We start from the raw sequence: 22,025 nt of genomic DNA, 5'->3' as shown, positions 1-22,025 counted from the left end.
CACACACACACACACACACACACACACACACACACACACACACACACACACACACACACACACACACACACACACACACACACACACCGCGGACTGTAATCAAGTTGTATTCAAGAATGCACAACCTATAGATTCACCAAATAAATGCCATTATATAGCCTATATTTGCCCAAAGACATAGTAAAGAGACAGACCAATTGAATTATGGTGTGGTAGGTATATATTTTAGTTTGATTTAAATTTATTTTTAGTATTAAAACCATCATTTGGATTTTCAATTAATAAAAATTCAAATTTTAAATGTACATCCACCTTCTGTCCTTTATCTTTACAACAATATACAGCGAAAATTCGAATTTTTCGGGCATATTTCGAACGGTAAAATTAATCGTGATTAATCCACAGAATCCTGTGATTAATCTAATTAAAAATTTTAATCGTTTGACAGCCCTAATTTATATCCTAAAATGGGAGCAACTGTGATGAAATCAGATTTCCCTACAGGGATACATAAAGTATTTTCTGATTCTGTTTAGAAAGCTAAGGTAATACAAACTAAAATGGAGCGTAACACAACTCAAACTGGACAGCTAAATTACCTTTTCTTAACACATATGTGAACTTGAATGCCCTGCGTTTGCATTAGGATTAAACCATACTACTCGCATCTTCCTCATCTTTACACTAAACAGATCAAAGCTGTAACCACTCTAAACAAAGGCCAGATAGCCCACAGATGAGTGCCACATGTGTGAGTGGGGCCACGCTGAACACTTAAAGGATTTTCTCTCCTCTTTGCCAACGTCTTCAGAATACAAAGACTCAGGTTGAAACAAGTTCAGCTACAAAAGGTGCTGCTTTGAAGCACTCCACAGTTGCTGACAAGCATGTTCTCAACATGGTGGATAGAAAGGGCTGACAATTAGATCCAGTGTAAACACACACCCATTACCAGCCAGTAAAGTGTAAACACGCAGGGAAGTTGTAGAGACCTCTACATCGACACAAGGTGATCAAATACAATAATGTATTGTGAAAAAAACATAACTGAAGTCATCAAGAATGGTCCAGCTTTTATTATGGTTTTATCCCCCAGTCTTCTATATAGGTTTTATTTTTCCAAGAGCAACAATTACTAAGAATGGATTCGAAGAGGACAAAGTTGCAGTAGTAGTGTTCTAAGGCTGAGAGTCACTGTCATTCCTGGAGCACCTTCAGATGTTGAAAGAATCTCCCATTATGAGAGAGACTGTGCAAAGAGTTGAAATAACACATGAAATGCTTGCAGCACATTTACCTTGTTTTGGTTAAGAGCTCAGTGCGGTGTATGGAACAAGACATACGTGTTCTATTCTGAGATCCTTTTAACTTAAACCTATAGTGTGAAACTTGTCGCCCCCCATGAGGAATTCTGAGTAATTACAACAACTCTGTCAGCGCACCTACATGAAGTTAGCCTTCTGTGATCATGAATGGATTTTTTTACCATCTGCTGTACGTCCAGGTTCTTTCTTAGCAGTAGAAGAACATCAGGTCTCGTATAGAAAAGCTCAAACATAAGTCATAGTACCTGGCGATCTCTTGCTAGGGCGTAAGGGCATCATGTAGGACTGTCGTGGCAGGAGCGGTGAGGATGGAAGAGACATGGACACTCCCTTGGCGAGACTTAATCTGAACACATCCTCTGGGACAAGGTGACCCCCGCCAGGCCCCTGGGTTTGAGGGTTTCCCTCAGGTGGGAATCTTCTTTGGCCACTGTGGCTGTGGACATCACCTGTTGAGGAGAACCACACGTATGTTACAGATATTATAAACAGCTCCGTTATTACTGCATTTAAATAAATAAGGAAGAGCTGAGTACACTACACATAAGTAGGCCTATCTTTCGCTCTTATTGAGCTAATTCTTTTACAGCCGGAAGTGAAGCTCAGTGGACTTTTGAAACCATTTTGCATAGAAGTTCTATTGCTGTACATAGAATTATGATTATGGAACAAAGTACTAATGTAATATGAATGTAGGCTACTGGCACACTAATCAGCATTGTGTTTGAGTGCACAATGTTCATTATGCAGGAGTTTGAGGGCTCTGCATTCTTAAGACCTTAAGCAGAAATGATCAGCTGTTATCCACGTGTCTTTAAGGCCACATGTTTCCAGTTACACTGTATCTTAGTTAATGCCATGTCCTAAACACATCTCTCTTTCCTGTTTTAATTTTCAAGATGAATCAATTGTGAGGAGTTGTGAAGTCATGTTTGAACATGCAGGGCCCCGTATAAACACAGTGACTCCCCCAATACCATAATCACCCCAGTAACTTTTCAATTTCAACTTCCCTATCCGACTCATTGCAAATAAGTTGTAATATGATGTACTACTGTCTGTGATGTGCCATAGTGCCTTGATGCAATGATAGATTTGACTATTGATGGACTGGTTATTGTTTAATGTGGAGTGTTTTTCTTGTGGGTGTTAGTGGGTACTGGACAGACCCAGTGGGCCATGGACCACATCCTGCTTCACCCTTATTCCTATTAGAGATAGCTTAGCTTAGCTTAGTATAGACTCACTCAGCCCTTTGTGAGCCCCACTGGTTCAGCCGGAAAAAGTGTTTTGTGATGTAATAAATAACATCAGTTACTATAAAGTGTATCCTATTTTTAAGGATTCTATTTTACACTGAGACAAGAACCAGCTAAAAATTTTTTTCCACTGGAGAAGAATAAAGATGACCAAAATAATCTTGTAGCTGCTGCTGACCCAATGTACGTTACCATTTTCTTTTACTACCATCTGAGTCTGAACACCAGGAATGTATAACCTCAGAGAAAATCTCAGCCCAATTGTTTTCGCTGCAGAAAGCAGCTTTGTTCTGGCCGGATGGCATGTTTGAGTATATAAAAACAGACATATCCTAGTTATCAGGTAAACAATGTTTAAACCTAAATATAACAGCTCTTTCCAGATCAAAGCAATAGTGTTGCTTGTTTACTGAATGACATATTTGTTTGATTATCCGAATGGAATTTAGCGCATTTCACACACAACTGATAACTTGCCACAGGCTTGCAGATAAATCAGCTTACACGGCAGGGCCAGGGATAATGGTGGATTTCAGAATATATAGTAGTGCAGTCTCTTACTGATATTGTTTAGAAATGACTTCAACAAAGCTAAAATATCAAAACTATTATATATATTTTCTCCTGTTTCGATGGATCAAAGCATGTAGGACTTGCCGATTCAGATAACTCAAAGTACTAAAGTATAGTGTTACACTCACAAGCTAAACTCCCCTCAATGCAATATATATCCAATGGACCATTCACTATAAGTGGTTAGCATGCAGTGTTACATTATTTGATCAGCCCCACCTGCATTCCAGCATCCACTTGTAGACTGTATCTATGCCCCCTAATTTACTGTTCCTCAGTCTCCACTTGCCTGTGCTTTGTTTTATGGCTGCAGGTGTGATAGCCTCTTGTATACTTTGTATTCACATAATACATTTCTCCCATGTGACGTTGCTAATGACGCATGATTACAGGAGTTACAATGTCCTTACATGTGAGAGAATATTAGCTGATTCTGAGGTGAGATTGAAACTTTTTTTTTTAAATATATATAATGTTTTAAAGTTTTTAGAACATACAGAAGAAAACAAACACACATGACGGCAATCTCATACACAGGTTGAAATAAAGCATATAAAAGAAAGAAAAAGAAGAAAGACAGAGTGGTATACATAATGAAATACTACATAAGACCTTACATGGACATCAGATTGAAACATGTTAGACCACCCACATCTTGCAGGACAGTCAAAATTTCATTCAAGGGTCTTACAGTAGATTATACTGAAACTCAAGATACAGGTAAGTGCATACAATTACAGAAACATTTTAACACTGTTACTGTTGTTGTTAATGAAATCAACTTGACTCTTAAAGGCAGCACCGGCATGCTAAGCCAGAAAAAAAGGTCAGAGATACTGTACGTCTTTTGATTGGTTGGCTAGGAACACAAACAAGCATGATTGATTGGTCGAGGTGGGAAAAAATCAGAGGCAACCTGGATCCAGTAAAACACAGGGTCACATAATACGTATTTAATCCCAGGGTCATGGGCCTGTGAGCATTTCTCACGCCATTGGGGCACAGTAGAAGGACATCTCTAGTTAGTGGAGTAAATAAAGCTGTGTCATTGACCGCTGAGCAAAGATAACATGCAATTCACCTAAGCAGTGTAGCTACTGAAGCAGATTCATGTGACGTTGGTGAAGTTATGAGGTAGACAGCAGTACAGTTGTCAATAACAGTGAGAAAAATATTACAGTTTAAAGTTGTGGTAACAAACTATTCTTTTTTGTCATAAGTGACAAACAACATTGACACACAACACAACACATGTACATACACATGTAAATAAAAGGGTCCCAACAAATTTGAACTAAAAGTCCAAGTCTTGAGATACCAATGAGTACCGCCTCATTCGTAACTGTTTCTAGTTTCTAAGTTGCATCTACCTATGCTTGCAAGGACAGAAACCTCAACCGTGGGAAAAATTCCTGTTGAATTATCTTTCAAACACAATCCGTATAATAAGGTCAGCAAAGTGAGGGGTAAGCATACTTTGTTGTTTCCCATGTAAAAAACAATCTCAAAAAATGTAAAACAGAAAAACCTGTTAAACTGTCCGTGGTGAAGTGCAACATTATCCAGTTGTCCAGAAATCTGCTGGCTTGAGATATAAACTTGCAGATTTCTCTTATGGTGTCACTGTGACCTACACTTAATAATTTGTACTTTCAGGAAAGATATATTTCACTTTCTCTGCTTTCATAGGAACACCTAAGACTAGATTTCCCCTACATTTTTCTTTCCCACCAATAGAGATACTGTCATTTGTTCTTCTCACAGAAATGGTTCCCGACAGTCTTGTAAAGATGACTTAACTTGAGACTTGCAAATGACTTAACCCAGAGACTAGTTTCCTCAGAGCAATCCAAGCCCTTGATGGAAAAAACAGGTTTTGCTTTATTGAGAACCAATCCTGCATGGAAAGACCATTCTAGCCATGGAGCCAGCTTAAGGCAGAGCAATATACTTTGCGGCACCAAAGTTGCCCACTCATCATGGCCAGTTTGGCCACAAATTAAAATGAATTATCAACCTCAAGATAACATTTAATACCTAGCTAATAATACAGCACATGCGTCAGCAAGATCCAGCTAAATCATAACTGCAGATGTGGGGAACCACAGCAATGACAATTAGCAATGGATACGTTTTGAGGACTGTGCAGCCTGGAGAGACTTCATCCGTTTAGCAGTGACGCCTGCCTGCAGCCAGAGGTTTGTAGAAATAAAGAAAGACTCAACTACAAGAGTCAAAGCTAGTATTAGCATCCTGCTTCTCTCCTCTGGGAAATGAGTGTTGTTGGGCTGCCGGGCTAATCAGAAACAGAGACCCATTTTCTCCGACGCCTCCGCCTCGCCACAGGGGACACAAAGCTGTTCTGTCTTTAAAGGGCCCCCAAACAAAGAAGAATGCCAGAGACAGGAAGCGGAAAGGTTGCAATGACACCTCTGCCTGCTTTCAGACATGGAAAAAAACCTGTGAATGACCCAAAGGTCGCTTGACCAAGGCCAGGACCTGCCATCACCTGACCTCAGTGGGAAGTACTGCATCCACATGTCCACACTGAAATGTTTAAAGGGTCCTTGGGGAAGCCTGTGTGTGTGTGTGTGTGTGTGTGTGTGTGTGTGTGTGTGTGTGTGTGTGTGTGTGTGTGTGTGTGTGTGTGCGTGCGTGTGTGTGTGTGTGCGTTTATCTAAGTGTTGTAATTGCTTTTCCTACCTCACTACCAAGTGTTTATCCTATGAGTGTAACGAAATGATGAATGAATCAGAAATCAATAATGGCACAGAATATCTTGCTCAGGGAATAGTGCATTCACCACGAACTACAACATCTCTTATTTGTGTCGGCCATGGACCTTTATTAATTCTTATCTCTTCCTCCCATCATGTCATGTCATCCCTCCACTAGAATAGACATACCATGCCTAGAATTAACATGTAAGAAAATAATTATATATTTTAAAAACACAATCACAGTATTCTAACAAAATGAAGATGATAAATCCACTATGTTTTGATTTAACTGCTGATAAAATAAAGACTTCTGAAGTGCTACCCAACTCTGCACCTATTCCTGGGTGGCCAGCAATACCTCTCCATTCATGTGCAAACTGACAACTCAACAATGAATGTAGGATCAGTGCGACACAGTGCAACACCGATGCCCCCTATTTAAGGGGAAACACTGCACCACTTAAATCACATTTAACAAAACTGCCAAAGGCTACAATCGGGCACAGTGTTAAAGCTGCCAGTGGAGTGTTCACTTGTTGCAGTCACAGCAGGTCATGGTTGATACCGGTTTCAGCCATATTGCATGCTAAAGAGATTATAACAAAGTTGTAATTTTGGTAGTTGGTTTTGAAAACAAGGGGCGCCACATAAAAGCAGTCCGGCCAAGTGCTGGTGAACAGGCTGCTGCAGTGTGTCACGGTGACGGCTCTGCCATCTGACCGACACTTTATAACACAGAGGGACATGAGGACACAAACTCGCCAGTGCTATTTTCAGTTACTTTCCTAAACCCTGGTCAGGGCAAGGCCTGCAATTTTCAGCCCCAGCTGTGGTCAAGGAAATCAACCCTTTCTAATTATACAGTGCTGACCCAAAATGATGTAAAAATGATTACAGTCCCTTGCATGCTCTTTCCTCCTCATCAAAGAGAAGGGCCAGAGCCCACGAGGACATGCCCAAACCATAAAAAAGGCTTCAATATTATTTCAAGACATTGATTTAGAAACATAAACATTAAATCACAAATCAATTATTTGAGCAGGTCAATGCGAGTCGATCTCAAAAGTTTTTCCTAACCAAAGTTTGGTCTCACTGTCTCCTATAATTGCACAAATGTCATAAAGATGGAAATGCTGTAGGCACTACTTTGAATTAAAACGACATAAAAGGGAAATATAAAACCTTGATTGGCGTAATGCTTTCGAGGGGGATCTCAGTTGATGTATGAGAGTGCACACTCTTTTTTTTCACAATGAATTACTCTTTTTCCATGCATTCTGATTACAGTATGCAGTGAATGATTTTCATGTACATCCTTTACTCTAGAAAAGTGACCATCCTCATCAAATAAAAGTCACCCATAATGAATTTGAACCCATTTATTTCTCACCGGATGGACTAAGCATCCTTCTTTACTCTCTGCTAGCATGCTAGGAACTGTTCATATTGAATTGAATACTTAATCCTTTGAAATGTCTTTCATGGGCATACATCTGGATGGTGCCTTACGCCTCTCAAGTAAATATGTGAAATGGAATGTGAGCTGTCACTCCTTGTAAGGAAGTGCAATCTTCCCCAAAAGAAACAGACCCTCAGCATTCGGAGAGGGTGTCTTAAGCCGAAAATAAACTTGTAACCTGTTAAAATGGCATCTCTTCTACACCTTTTATACAGGAAATCTACATATGATGCATGTCTAATTGCCCATTCCGTCTACCTTAGACAGATTCCGAATCCAGTCTGCAGTGTAATTCAATACACTTCACTGGACTACATAATTGCATAGCATATAAAGTTAAGTTTCACTTCTTTCTACAGCATATAAGAATGGTCACCTATTTAGCCATGCTAAATAGGCGACCATTATTTCTGTTGCTGTCAGGTGGGGTTTTCTCTCTCTTTATCTCTGGGTAGTTGGTTAAATTCATGAAACCTTCATAAAATTACAATCATTTTCACAGTAAGCTTGACCATGGCATGGTGAAGGTGCTGTAGCTTGCTTCTGGCTTTGTGAGACAACAGGATGGTACCAACTCCGCCCTCATTTTGAGCTAGGAAAAACCCTGATACTGACACTGGTGATGAATCACTTCCAACAATACCCAACCCCAGGCGTAGATAACATTTTCACAGTGCTCATGATTTGAGTTTTGTGTAAAGACTGACTATGCAGAGAATGACTGAAGTAGTTGAGCAGAATAGTGTTGTTTCTGTTGCAGTTTTATCCACTGCAGCCTGTTTTATTCCTTGTATATGATTGAAAAGCTGTTTTCACAATAAAACCCCGTACAAAACACACACACACACACACACACCCACATCCCAACACACAAATACTCTATTAGCTTTCACTGGTTAATGTTATGGACCACAGAGAAAATAAAGAAAGGCCATAATGAATGCAGATTCTTTCAGTCGGCACACAAAGCAAAATGACCATAGGACAATCCACCAGAGAGGGAATTCTCCCGCTAGACTGAGTGCCAATGTGAATCCCCTGTGTACTTCCGAGACCAGGGTGACAGTCTCACAAAAGCTGTCATGGTTAACACACAGCAACCCACAGAGAGGATAGAGAGCCAAACAAGGCATACAGCGTGGGGGAGGGGATTTAGTAGAAGTCGTTTTTTGATGATAAAGGACAAATTAGATCTAAAATTATAAAAAGGTGCACACTTGTCTGGTTCAAAATGCACCCAATAGTTTAGTTAATTGAAAAAAAGAATACTTTATTGTTCAACAAGGCCATACAATGTGCATCGTTGTCCACCTGGCTTGATTCTGGTGAAGAATAAAAGCACATAGGAAATAAAATGGAACCAATTTGACATCGGTACCTTATGTTCTAATCTTTTCACTTATGTCTATTTTATGTTATTGTATGTTGAGTACTTTAACAGACTGCCCACATCCCTCATGAGGGCATATCTTCAACCATAACATTTTGTGTACAGCAATCAAATTCCATTAACTCTTCAACTGTCAAGTCTGATCAACTCTCTCTGACTGCCAACTACTGGTTTGAAATGATAAGTCATCTATGCTGGTGGCCCCTGACTAACTGGGTCTTTAGTTTTAACTTGTCAGTAACAGCTCCTGCAGCAATCAAACCCTCAACTCAAATTCAGATAGACTTGTTAAAGAGAACAAATTGGTTGCTTTATGCAAAGCTAGGACGCCGTAGGCAAAGCAAAACGAAACGTTTTGAATCCAAGACAGTGTCTGTCTCTCTCTTTCCCTCTGATGCACACTCTGCAGTGGTCTGAGCCGTGGAATGCCTGCCCCACTGGCCCCAGGGGATGAGAGACTGACAGGGAGGGCCGTGTGTGTGTGTGTGTGTGTGTGTGTGTGTGTGTGTGTGTGTGTGTGTGTGTGTGTGTGTGTGTGTGTGTGTGTGTGTGTGTGTGTGTGTGTGTGTGTGTGTGTGTGTGTGTGTGTGTGTGTGTGTGTGTGTGTGTGTGTGTGTGTGTGTGTGTGTGTGTGTGTGGAGGAAGAGGAGGAGGAGGGGAGTAGTGGGCAGACACCATGACATTTCCCATTCCTCTTCATAAAATGCCAATTTAAGTGGGTATGGGAAAAAAAAACTATGAGCCAGACAGCATTTGCACTATGTTTTATTTTTGGGAGCAATAAGAAGGCCAATAAAGGGTCTGATAGAGGAAAAAGACTGTGTGTAAAATAGTCAAAAAGTCAAGTGAAGCTAATTTTAACTACACAATTCTCATGGAGCAAAAGTATATTACTAAAGCTAATGAACTGCTTGATCTGACCGAGAACAGTCTATACAGAGCAGAGTAAGTGTGTTATAATTGTGAAAAGACACAATAACAAGCTTTGACTTAAGACACAACAGTTTATTAATGGTGAGGTCTTGCAAATCTACTATGTGTGTGTCAAGGTCACTGCTGAGTTCAGTGATCCAAAGTTAAATAAAATGCAGAAAGAGCGTTGACGTGTGTGTGCCACGGAAAGAGGTAGGATGTAAGTATGTTAGAATTTTAAATGGAAAATAAATGGTTGTCAAGAGTAAAAAAAAAATGTTTTGAAGTAAAAAGCTACATATGCAGTTCTCAAGAAAAAGTCCACCAATTAATTTTAGTGCTAGAAATATCACCTAAATATATTTTTTTTAATTTCTTTTTATTGAAGGTTCTGGCAATAGTCACATTAAGTACTGAATATATATACAGAACCATATTTTACAGTTTTTGCTTGCTTTAACAAAACACAAAAACAGCAGGGGACAAGACATCAAAATCAAGATACAAAACAAAAGAAATAATGTGAGAGACAAAACAAAAGAAATAATGTGAGAGACATAACAAAAAACAAACACATACACCACCAAATGGACATGTACATTCACATAGAATTAATCTCCAATATTACAGGGCAAAAGTCAGACCAGAGTGGTCAACAACATCCAAGACAGGCTGCCATATGTCAATAAATCCTTCTGCGTTTTCATGAAGGGGGTATGTCAATTTTTCCAGAGGGAGTACTCTCAATACCCCTTTATACCAATCGTCCAGTCCAGGGGCATCCTCTGAAATCCAGAATTTGAGAATAGTCTTTCTTGCTATGTATAGCAGTTTTCCAACCAGTTTGGTATTATTCCTTGCATTTATGGGGGCGGGACCTGATAAGCCTTTGGCTTCTTCCGTCTCCCTTCGGACAACACAAAGTATGATGTATGAATATTTGCAAGAGAAAATTGTGTATTGTGTGGAATTGTCCGAAAGAATAATAAATAAATAAATAAATAAAAAATTGTCCACTTTAGCTGCCAGAATACACTCAAGGGGTGACAGCTCCAGGTTATATCCAAGCAAAGCAACAATCTCATCCGTTACATTCACCCAAAATGTTTGTATCTTTGTACATGTCCAAAACATATGAATATACGTTCCAATATGTGATTTGCATTTAATACATTCAGGAGAGCCTCGACCCAGTCTGCTTCTCAACAATGTTGAGCAATACAGTCTGTGTACAATTTTAAATTGTGTCTCTCTGTCAGTATTGCAGCTCATTGTAGTATGTGTGTTTTTTATAACTGATGCCCATTTATCTTCGTTAAAGAGGACCTATTATACTACTTTTCTGGTCTTAATTTCTTGTTTTACACTGCTATAGAGCAACCTGACACGAATCACATCACAAAAAACTATGTAGATTTTCGGGAAGCTCTTTCTCTTATTTTGGCGATCCAGCACGTCCTGTCAACACTTGAGTGTGTGTGCTTCGGCAATCTCCGCTCCCTCCGCCTGTGCATCGGCCATCTCCGCTACCCTCCCCCCCCTCCTGCAAACCCCACTCCGTTGTGATTGGTTACCTTCCTTCCGGAACACTTTCAGTGGCGGGAAGCGCGAGCATGGACCTATAAGGGCGCGAGGCAGACGCGAACAGGGAAGTGACAGCATTACCATACATGGAAACATCCGCGTGGTGACGTCCCAGGGTTACATGCGACGTCACAGGGTTACAAAGGGTTAGACCGCTCTGAACACGTGACTTCTCGACTGGCTAGAATAGTGTCTAGTGCTCTGCACAGACACCCCAGACAGTCAGCAGGGAATACGTCGAAATGCATGTAAGTCATTATTTGATAATTTAGTATGGTTAAGCATGACTATGAATCATCATAACAACGTTTATAGGTCATAAAAGTCAAAAAGCATCATAAGTCCTCTTAAATCTCACATTCTATATCAATCTGCCATTGCCTTCGGATGTGATAATTAGAATTCAAACTGAAAGCATCATAATATAAGAAATAAATCGCTTCTGTATGGGCTGTTTGAGAATTTCTTCCAAAATTTTTTAATTTGGAGCATATAAACTTTTTGGTATGTAATGTCTTACTTGTAAATAGCGAAAGAAATGAGACTGTTGTAAGGAGTATTTACTTTTCAAGCCCTCAAATGACTGAAACGTATTTCCCTCATATAGTTTTGCAAGCTGATCAAGGCCCCTTTCGTGCCATAGCTTAAACACTGAGTCTTGGCATGAGGGGGGGAAATCTGGGTTTCTCCAAATGGGAGCTAGAAGTGAGAAATGGTTCTTAAGTCTGAAGCAGATCTTAATCTTATTCCATGTATTTAATGTGTTAAGAACAATGAAGTTGTTTTGAACCTCCAGTTTTGCTTTTTTATAGTTCACAAAAAGGCAGTCTCTTAGTGCTAGTATACCACAATTTCTAGACTCCATATCAATCCATGTATTTGTGGCATCTGGGTTAGCCCATTCATATATCGCATTTGTGCTGCCCAATAGTACATTCGCATGTTTGGAACCCCAAGACCCCCCTGGTCCTTGCCTCTCTGTAATTTACTTATTTTCATTCAGACCTTTTTGCCCTGCCAGATGAACTGTGTAAACATCCTATCTAGATCTATAAAGACACTGTTGGGGATTGATGTTGGCAACATCTGCAGGGGATACAGTAACCTAGGCAGTATGTTCATTTTAAGTACACTTATTCTGCCTAACCAGGACACAGGCAAGGCTCCCCACCTGTCTAGGTCCTCTCTAATGAGCCTTATTATTGGTTTGAGATTAAGGTTAACCAGTTTTTGAAGTGAGGGGCCAATTTGTATGCCAAGATATGTTATCTGTTTAGTGGACCAATGGAAAGGAAAGCCTGTGGGTGGGGCAGAACCCGCTAGTGCCCCAATTGGCATTGCCTCAGTTTTCGATAGGTTCACCTTAAAACCTGATACATGTCCAAATTGTTGTAGGCATTCCAGCAGACGAGGGAGTCTAGTCTCTAGCTCGGATAAATACAACAAGACATCATCAGCATAAAGTGAGATTTTATGCTCTCTGCCTTTTACATTAAACCCCTTAATCGAAGAGATGGTTCTAATAAGCTCTGCTAAAGGCTCAATAGCTAACGCAAATAGAAGGGGGCTCAGTGGGCACCCCTGGCGCGTTCCACGCTCTAATGGAAAAGGATCTGAGCAGTACGAATTTGTAATAACAGCAGCTTTAGGGGACCGATACAATAATTTCACCCAATTAATAAAGTTGGTGCAGCTTTTTGACCAACCATGAAAATTTAAATGAGCCAAGTGGCCATATTGCCAGAAGGGCTTGACCTTGTTTCATCATAGTTTGGGAATAAATTAGGGCAGATCCACTTATGACAGTCCTGGCTGGAGATGTATTGATATTCATGCTAGCAGTATTGTGTGTGACGTCCCAGTATGAATGTTTCTCCACAGGGCCACCTCAGTAGTAGACTCTAGGCAAGTGGGGCACACTGTAAAAAATATTCCTTCCACTTAACTGTAGTACCTATTCTTTCTATATAATACTTTAGGCCTTGTAAAGAAGGGCTCAAACATTGACAAAACACAATCCATCTATTTTTGGATTCTATTCAAATCACACATACTGATGATGTATTAACTCAATGAGTGAGCTCTTGAAAAATAAGTACTGCTACAGTACGGTGATTCAATTCACTAAATGTATTAATTATTCTAAGGTGAAACCATAATATATCACACTTTTTATTTACATGGGGTTAATTACAGCAATGTCCTCTACAAAGCACAGAAACAGCTGGTACAGTCTAAGCTAAGGACAGAGGGATGATGGATGGCTTTATACTATGATTTATCATTTTAACAATGCCAACACAGTTCTGGAGTCACAATGAAGCCAGACGAGAGGTGGACAAGAGTTATCAGCTGTCCCCCTACATTGACAGATTTCTCTCAACCTTACAGGCTTTCCAAAGTTCCACAGCCAATTTCTGACTTCTATCTGTTAACAATGTGAATACTAACCTGGTTAAATAAAGGATAAATAAATAAATAACTAGAACAAAAGTGGAATTTATTTTTTCAGGCAAAAGTGCAATATGGTTTGGAGTCCTATGGTTGCCAAGGAGATCTGGTTTTAACAAGAGATTTGGATTGCAATTAGCACAGGCCATTAGGCAGAGCGTCTTGTGGGGCCAGGTGAGGTCATGAGAACGCCACTAAACCCTGGACAACAGCCTGTTCAGCCACATTAAATGAACGAGGATGTAGCACAAAAGGCTGTCCATCAAAATCCCTCTAAAGAGCCTAATCCCAAAAACAAACAAGAACCAGGGCAAATATTGCAGCTTTGGAACCATCTTCAAAAACATGTTGTGGTCAATTGGTGCAATCAATTCACATTTGCCTCGTTTGATGGGTCTAACTTCTTTATCAAGTATTAGCAAGTGGATGATATCCTGATTGTATTATTATTTATTACTAATGGAAGAAAAGGTTAACCCCTGAAAATAAACAAAATTTACACAACTCAAACAGATTACAACCCATTTTCTTTATCCTGCTCTAACCACTTTTCTGCAATAAACTTTGCCTACAGAGTTAAAGAATAATAATTCAATAAAATGATATTAAAAGGCCACCTCTAAAATTAAAAGAGATGTAAATATGGAGAGGGAGCACTCTACGCAAAATCGCTGCTCTTTGCAATAAGCACTACCCCCAGTTCCTTTGAGGCTTTGCACAAAGGAACCGAGGTCATTAGTTCAGCCTGTCTCAAACCCTCCTGAGCTGAGGATGGCAAGACATTCATCTACAGGCACAATCACACAGAAAAAGAGCCTCTGTGTTCAGAAGTGCAGAACAGAGCAGCCCAAAGCAAAGTAGAGGAGAGAAAAAGAGAGAGAGAGAGAGAGAGAGAGAGAGAGAGAGAGAGAGAGAGAGAGAGAGAGAGAGCGAGAGAGAGAGAGAGAGAGAGAGAGGCCCTCAAGCCCAAGACTGAGCACAGGTCTCCACAGACTTCCACACAGAGTTTTCTGAGTCAGACACTGTGACAGGATGTGTTGCTGTCTGCATACAGGGAAATGGTGACGGATGAGAAAATCACAACCCTATAGAAACTCTTGGAAAAATATCAGTCTACAATACAAAACTAGTACATCCCATTGTACAAGTTTTCATTTAGATCACAGACAAAGGGATGTAGCAGGTATGAAAGCAAATCAGAAAATCAGACAGAAGGAATGTGTCTGCCCAGGCAGGTCACGCTTTAATTAGAAAAACCAGTAGCCTGCTGATCTCTCCAGCCAATGAACTGCCATGATGACAGCCACTATCGGCCCTTCAAAGTCCATCTAAAAACACCCTGGCACGCTAACTGATAAAACTGTTTTTTTTCCCTTGTCTTTGAAGTAGCAAAAGAAACCACTGCCCATATATGGGGGGAGGGGGGGGGGCTGGGAAAAGGGGTGGAGTATGACTATTGCATTACTCTGCTGTAGATGACATCAACCCCTGCTTCCAGCAGGTCCTCCTCGTGTATTTGTTTGGCATCTTGTCCGTTGCTGTGCACACATTTCCAAGGTCACAGTTATCATGGCATGAGAGCAGGAATTAGAGTAATGGATGGTGGTCGCAGCAGACAGTGTGCGTCTGGGAACCATGGGAGCATTTCTCCAAAATATCCCCCTACAGAAGCCACTGACTGGGCTTAACTTCTCTGACATACAGAAATAACAACTCTCAAATCATAATATTTATGGGTCAATATGAAACATTTTAACACCTAGCAACCACTAGCACTACGCAGCTTCCATCCGGTCTTGGAATGTCATAATTTGTTATTTGTTATTGATCGGGTAGGGTAAAAAACAACAACACCCAAAACAGAAACACTGCTAAAATGAACACAGTGTCAAGCTAATATACAGTATATTGTCAATAACTAATTAGTGAAATTCAGTCTGATAATCAAGCTATATTTTAAAAACTGATTACTTGATGTAATGCTGCCTTCAGGTTGTGTCTTTGATGTGTGACTTTGAGTTTTCTCTGGATTCGAGTCATAACAAAACAATTGCTATTCGACTGGCGACCAAAATCGATGCTGCCTTACGCCCCCTTGAAAAACTAATCATTGTGTGTTTTTCAATTTCATGTCAAGCAACTTGAAGCATGACAAACAGAAAGTAAGTTCTTCTCAAGGTTGTTAGTAAAACAACTATTGTTAAAATTGCCCTACTTTATTCCCCAAAAATGGGTTCTTAGTCATGATATGTGAAAGTAAAATGTAGCCAGGTCCTAATGTTTGTTGTAAGAGTTTATGCAAACAGAAAACAGCAAGACTGGTCGACCAGGTTCACTGCTTTGCCCCAAAAGCCCTTATTTTGCTTTGCAGAAGGAGAGACAGGGAGTGTCTAATGTGGATACACCTGAGGTTTGTGGGCGTATATGTGTGCATGTGTGTGATGCTGTGTGTGTATTTGTGCAAGAACGTGTGTGTGTGTGTTTGTGTGTAAGTGAAAGATGTGGTTTGTGCAACGCCCTGCTAATCGTTGCCTGCTGGCTTCTAGTGCTTTGATAGCCGCGTAGGTCTGCACACTCAATGGTCTCCTTTGTAGATCAGGTGCGTTCTTTTCTCGCCATTTTAAACCCTACCCCAACTGTCTGGACATAGAAATCTAGACAAACATGACTGCGTGCAAAAAAAAAACATGGGCCACAAAGCCATTTCAGCACAGTTTTCTTTTGAATGGAAGTTACAAGAACGGCATCAGGTGTTTTTAAGTGCAACTTATTGAAGGATCTTTTTGTGACAGAATGTTAAGCACAAGTTCCAAACTAAAAGCACCCAGGCTTTATAGCTGCATGGGCTTTTTTCGGTACGAGTGGTCTCCCAAAAAGGAAAACCATGAGCTGATGATAAAGGAGTCAGTGGTTCTGGTCTGAGCACTAGTTATTATGGTTAATCAAAGGATGTATCTTGTGGTTGCTTGCCTCGTTCTCCATCTCCGTTGCTCTTTACCTATGTGGGGTCCATCTGTCCTGCACAGATCCCATACTGTATGTTAACTGTATGTTATGTGTGGTCTAGACATCCTGTGGTTGACCGTGTGCATCTTGTTTGGCTGGCTGTCTGTCTAGCCATCACACCTTTTCATTTTGCAACACCAAATGAATGGAAAGAGCAGATTTTCTTATCCTCGATGGAACAGCAGTTCTTCTAATAAAAGGAAATGTTAAAACTTCCGCCCACAACGGAGGAAACACTGTGAGGGAGTTTTTCCTTAAGTTCCCTCACAAGCCACAGGACAAGGAGAGGGCGCGTCTCAAAATGGCTGCGGTAGATATGGCTAAAGAGGAAGCTGCCACCCAGCTGTTCACGGAGAAGAACCAGGCTAACATGGGGAGTTTGACACTGGAACCTGTGGGCAGACTGTGTAATAAGAAGAGTTTGTTAATGTCTGAAGGAAAGGGTTGGCCAGCACCATGTACAGTATGTCAGTGAGAAAGTTCACTGTGCATATTCTGCACCTGGTCTAATGATTTTCATCAGGAATTTTGGAAGACTGCACCTACCAGCAGAAGACATAAAATATATATATATATATATATATATATATAAAAAAAAAGATCTGAAGGAACCTGTGTCATCAATATTAGTAACATGAAGCAGACCCTTTGTCAGTTAGACAACTTTTTTCTTCTTTCTTGACTTGACTTTTTTCTGAAGCCAAAGCTGTTGGCACACATTAAAAAGACCAAAGGGTGAGAGTAAATTGTAGGGCGAAAGCAAGCCTGGTGAGTCTTTTAGTATTTAGGAACAGGCTGGTGGTTAAATATTTCCATTACTAATAGCCAACAAGAGACTGATATTCCTAAACTGATTCATCTTATTACTGAACAAAGGTTCGCTGAAAGAAAGCTGTAGCTTGCGCTTATTCCAAAGGTCCCAGGAAATAACACTATAGCTGAGACATTGTCAAATAACCACCCAGTGCCAGTGGTTATTGTTTATTGAGTGAAGTATTCCCATAACAGGAAAAATTCCTGCTGCTAAACTCCTGAGGGCAGCAGAAAGAGGAAGAATAAAGAAAACAGGAAAGGAATCTCTGCAATGCCAGCTGCAATATCTCACTATTTCACCACAAAGAGAGATACACAATATTATAGACAACAGAAAATATATTACAGATATCAGGAGGCAAGTGCTTTGCTCAGCCATTTGTTGTTACAAATCCAACAACGAACCATCCTGCTTTTTACCCACTCTGCTGTTGTCTGAACCTTGGCAACAATCACTGTTTCAAGTCTAAACACCCAGGGAACACACAGAAACTGCAGAAACAGCATGTACCAGTCACCACCACAGCTGAGGCAACAGAGTGCAATGCTTAATGGTCTCTCTCTCACACTGACCAACCTAAACACACACCATTCATTTGTGTATGGGTCTTCTTCCTCACAAACATTCCTTTTAGCTTTAAAATTCTGCGAGGCAGCAAACCAATAACACATGAGGTTCTTGTCTATAAAGCTGCTTATCCTCAGTTGCTCCTCATTATAGATGTGTCTGAAGGATAAAAAAGCAGCCCCTGCTGTGAGAGACCTTGAGGATGATAAGAGTAAAGTGCCCTCTCTTTTGAGCTGCAAGCCACACTGCAGTTGACAAAGAACACAAAAACAACATGAGACTTTGGTGCAGATTGCATTGCAGTTGTTACCAAAAAGGCAAACAGGCATCCATGATAACTGAAAACTCCAGGCATGAGAATTTCACTTATCCTGTGCTCCACTCTTGTTTTTTTTACTCTTGAAAAATAAAAATAAACACCAGATACAATGCTGGGAATCTAAGAGTTAAAGCAGGGCAGTAGAAACGCCCTTTTCTGTGCTGGCAGTTCAACCACAGGACTACTGCCTCCCATGCAGCCAGGTGTGTGAGTGGCTTCTATCCCGGTACTGCCAAACAAACTAAGAAATGTCCTGCCAACTGGTGGTTGTTGTATATTTGTTTGTGTGTACATGGCTTTGTGTGTGTGTGTGTGTCCGCATGTTTGTGTGGTTGGAGGAATAAACAGCTGAAACTGTTGTCGGAGTGCACAGTGATGCATGCTAGTGTGATTAACACTGTGTCACCCACAACATACAGACACATGTCTGGCAGCTGCCTTGAGCAGTCGAGCTCATCCAGTGGGCAGCCTAGGCTTGACGGCTTCCAGAGGCATAAACAGTCACACACGGTCCCAGTCAGCAATTAAAGCTGAGTCAAATCTTCTCAGTTTCTCTGGGTCATTATTATGAGCAGATACTGATTGACAATACAGCAGCGACAGTAGGGCCCTATGAAATCCGTTTTATTTTTTTCCAAATTCCGTTTTATTTTTTCACAAATTCCGTTTTTTCCGTTTTAATCTCATGACTTCCGTTTTTTTACAATTAACACTCATTTCGTCATCAGAACGAGTGTCTAATTATTGCGAACAAATAATATTCTAACAATTTAATCAGATATAAGGCTAAAAATCACAACATTGCACTGTTTTTTGTGCTTAAAAAAACCGAAAAAACAAATGTGTTGGGTATAGGCTATAACAGAAAATAAAGCCATTCATTTTGTGCTTCAAGTGAAACATTAAATATTATTTTTACATAAATAATAAAGTCCTTATAAACTTTTCAAGAAGCTGGACTAGAGTGAATATTGGACAGGCTTTATAGGTCCATGGCTTTTACCTGTGGGACAGCGCTTCACCTAACAGCTGGCTGCAACACCAACCTACAGTCTATTGTGCGACGGAGAGCTAGTTATCATTAGCATCAGCGTTAGCCGACATCAAGGCAACAGCTGAATAATGTAACACATTACACAAGTTACACTACATGAAAACAACGGGCTGTAGACGCTAGAGTTATAATTGCGTGTAGGAAACATTGTTGAGACTGGAATTTCGTACCACAGCGGCCGTTCCATAATACAACACTCCCTTTAGCAATGGCTGAATATAAGACCTCCCTCTGCTGTGTATCTGCGGGAGCGAGTGGCATTAATAACTTAAAAACAGTAAACGTTTAACATTATTACGTGCTGCTAGATGCTTTAATCATATGCCGAATTTATAAACAGACCATATTATTAAGAATAAATTAAGTTATGTACATGTCAGAGTTACGTACATGGATACATTCATAAGTAAACATTGAATAGACAGATTTGTGAAGGGGGTTTGGCGCTGTTGCGCATTAGCGATCCTGCAGCCAGGCTCTACTTTTCACGGCAGTAGTTTGGTCTTTAGATGTCGCCAAACCAAAATTCCTCCCTAGTTCTGCTTTAATTTCAACCGTGTTGTTTCCATTTGCCTTGGAAATTGAATTTCACCAAAATAATGGCGAATTCCGTGACATTCCGTGTTAAACAGTAGATTCCGTTTTTATTGCCCAATTCCGTGATTCCGTCCGTGTTTTCGTTATCGCGGAAATCATAGGGCCCTACGACAGTATAGGCAGAATACTTTACACTTACTATACACAGTGTATCAATATAGAAATAATCAACCAGCTGGCAGCAGAACAGTGTGAACACCAAGGCACTAAACAAGTTAAAAAACCATCATTGATACTGATTCATAGCAAAAAGTTAAAAAGAATATGCACCAATGCGTCGCACCCTTCTTCAGGGTGCCTGCTGCTATAGGGTCACCCCTGCACCAAAGAGCTCTCCAGGGAGTGTAGTGGCTACATCCAGAGGAGAATCACTGGCAAGCACCGGGTATCTTCTCTATGTCTGTTCTACCTGTAACTTCAGAGCTCTGTTGTTCAGGATGAAACAGACTGACAAATACAATTCTACAAACTTAAAACCACAATTTGTTTTGCAATGAACTACAAACCAGACACTGCTGTGATTTAATAAGAAGTCACAGGTGAAACTGCCAGTTAAAATCTGAGGGGCCTGTATCCTCAAAGAGAACACCAATTAAAACGCTGTTTGATTCTTTACAATATAATCATCTTCTTGTGCCTTGGGGTCCTGAATCTATTAACTCCGGTGAAGCCCACTTGCAATGTAACCTCTCTCAAAAAATGTTTTACATCAAAGGCAACAAGACACAGTAAACTGGCATCCCAACTTCCGGAGTGGCAGACCATAAAAGAGGGAGTACTTAAAAGGGATTAAAAAGGCCAATTCCAAACAGATTCCTAACAGACTGAGTATAGTAGAGAGCGAGAGAGGAGGAGGAGGAGGAGGAGGAGGAGGAGGAGGAAGGACCTAGGAGGAGGCGCATGGTGAAGAGACGAAATTAGCAAACTGTGTGTTTTTGTGGTCTTGGCAATGGGGAGATCCCAAAGGAGAGCTAATGACTGTAGTGGTATCTGGCACCGGGGCCAAGTTTCCTTGAGTGCTTTAAAGTTGCCTCCAATCCATAGCCACCATGTCATGAGCAACATATGCGGAGCTATCTTGCAATTATGCAATTATCAAGGTTTTCCTCCCACTGATTTTCATTATTTGTTGCTGAACAGATTTTAAAAGGAAGGATTTTATGTTGCTTTTTATTCATCAGCAAAAACAATCTGCTAAAAACAAAATGATTATACTTAAATAACAGGCCCATAAGCAGAAGATAAATACCAATACTAAATGTCCAGTATAAAAAAGGGAAACATTTCCCCCCCTTACTGACACCACTCTCAAACACAACACTGATGCTGTATCAACCAACAACATGATCCAATTTCAAAATGGTAGAAACTTGTATCAAATAGACATTTGATTTTTAAAACAAACTTCTTTCCCAAAGCATTTGGGATGAAAAATTAAATCTTTATTCTAGCCTCACAGAAGGTGCGCTAAATATTTTATGGGCAATATGGTACCATCTCGTCTGAGAGACCATTAGCAATAGTGCAGCTTGCCCAATTTGCTCAACCCGGCCTCATCCATCTATCAGGGCCTCTGACTTACAAACCTCATTTCAGATAACGGAAGGACCTGTATTTACACAAAGATTCTCAGACAAGTTAAAACAATATGAAATGTAACACTTTCACAGCAAACCTACTATTTGTAATGCTATATAGAAACCAATTTGATTCCAGATTTAATACAGGTTAATTGCCAACAATCTCACAAGAATTCCTTTCATTCTTCAAAAGTCTCAGGAGATATGCAGTAAGAGATTTGTTCCCCGTAACAATAGTGGGGCATAGTGACCACTTCTTGCTGTTGTATCTCTGTGACCTCTCATGTGTCTTAGAGAGCCCTAAACAACAGAAAGGGGGTGGCCAGATTTTATTGGCCCAGCATGAGAAAGAGATGGGGCTGCTTTGGCTTGATGGATGGGGGGTCCAACTTGGGGGAGTGAGGCTGGGATAAAG

General features: G+C 40.4%; 1 protein-coding gene across 5 annotated transcripts in view; it reads right to left on the bottom strand.

Annotated features, from left to right (window-relative positions):
- Nucleotides 1-22,025, bottom strand: part of tanc1b (tetratricopeptide repeat, ankyrin repeat and coiled-coil containing 1b) — a 93,159-nt gene that overhangs the window by 59,672 nt on the left and 11,462 nt on the right. For all 5 annotated transcript variants that reach the window (XM_080038062.1, XM_080038064.1, XM_080038060.1 and 2 more), the window contains exon 3: nt 1,571-1,774. In XM_080038062.1, coding sequence (XP_079894188.1) covers nt 1,571-1,774 — 204 coding nt within the window. The remainder of the gene's footprint in view (nt 1-1,570; nt 1,775-22,025) is intronic.

Source organism: Ammodytes marinus (assembly GCF_949987685.1).
Source record: "Ammodytes marinus genome assembly, chromosome: 12".
Taxonomy (NCBI): Eukaryota; Metazoa; Chordata; class Actinopteri; order Uranoscopiformes; family Ammodytidae; genus Ammodytes; species Ammodytes marinus.
The sequence above is the reverse complement of the archived record's forward strand: the minus strand, read 5'-3'. Positions and strand labels throughout refer to the sequence as shown.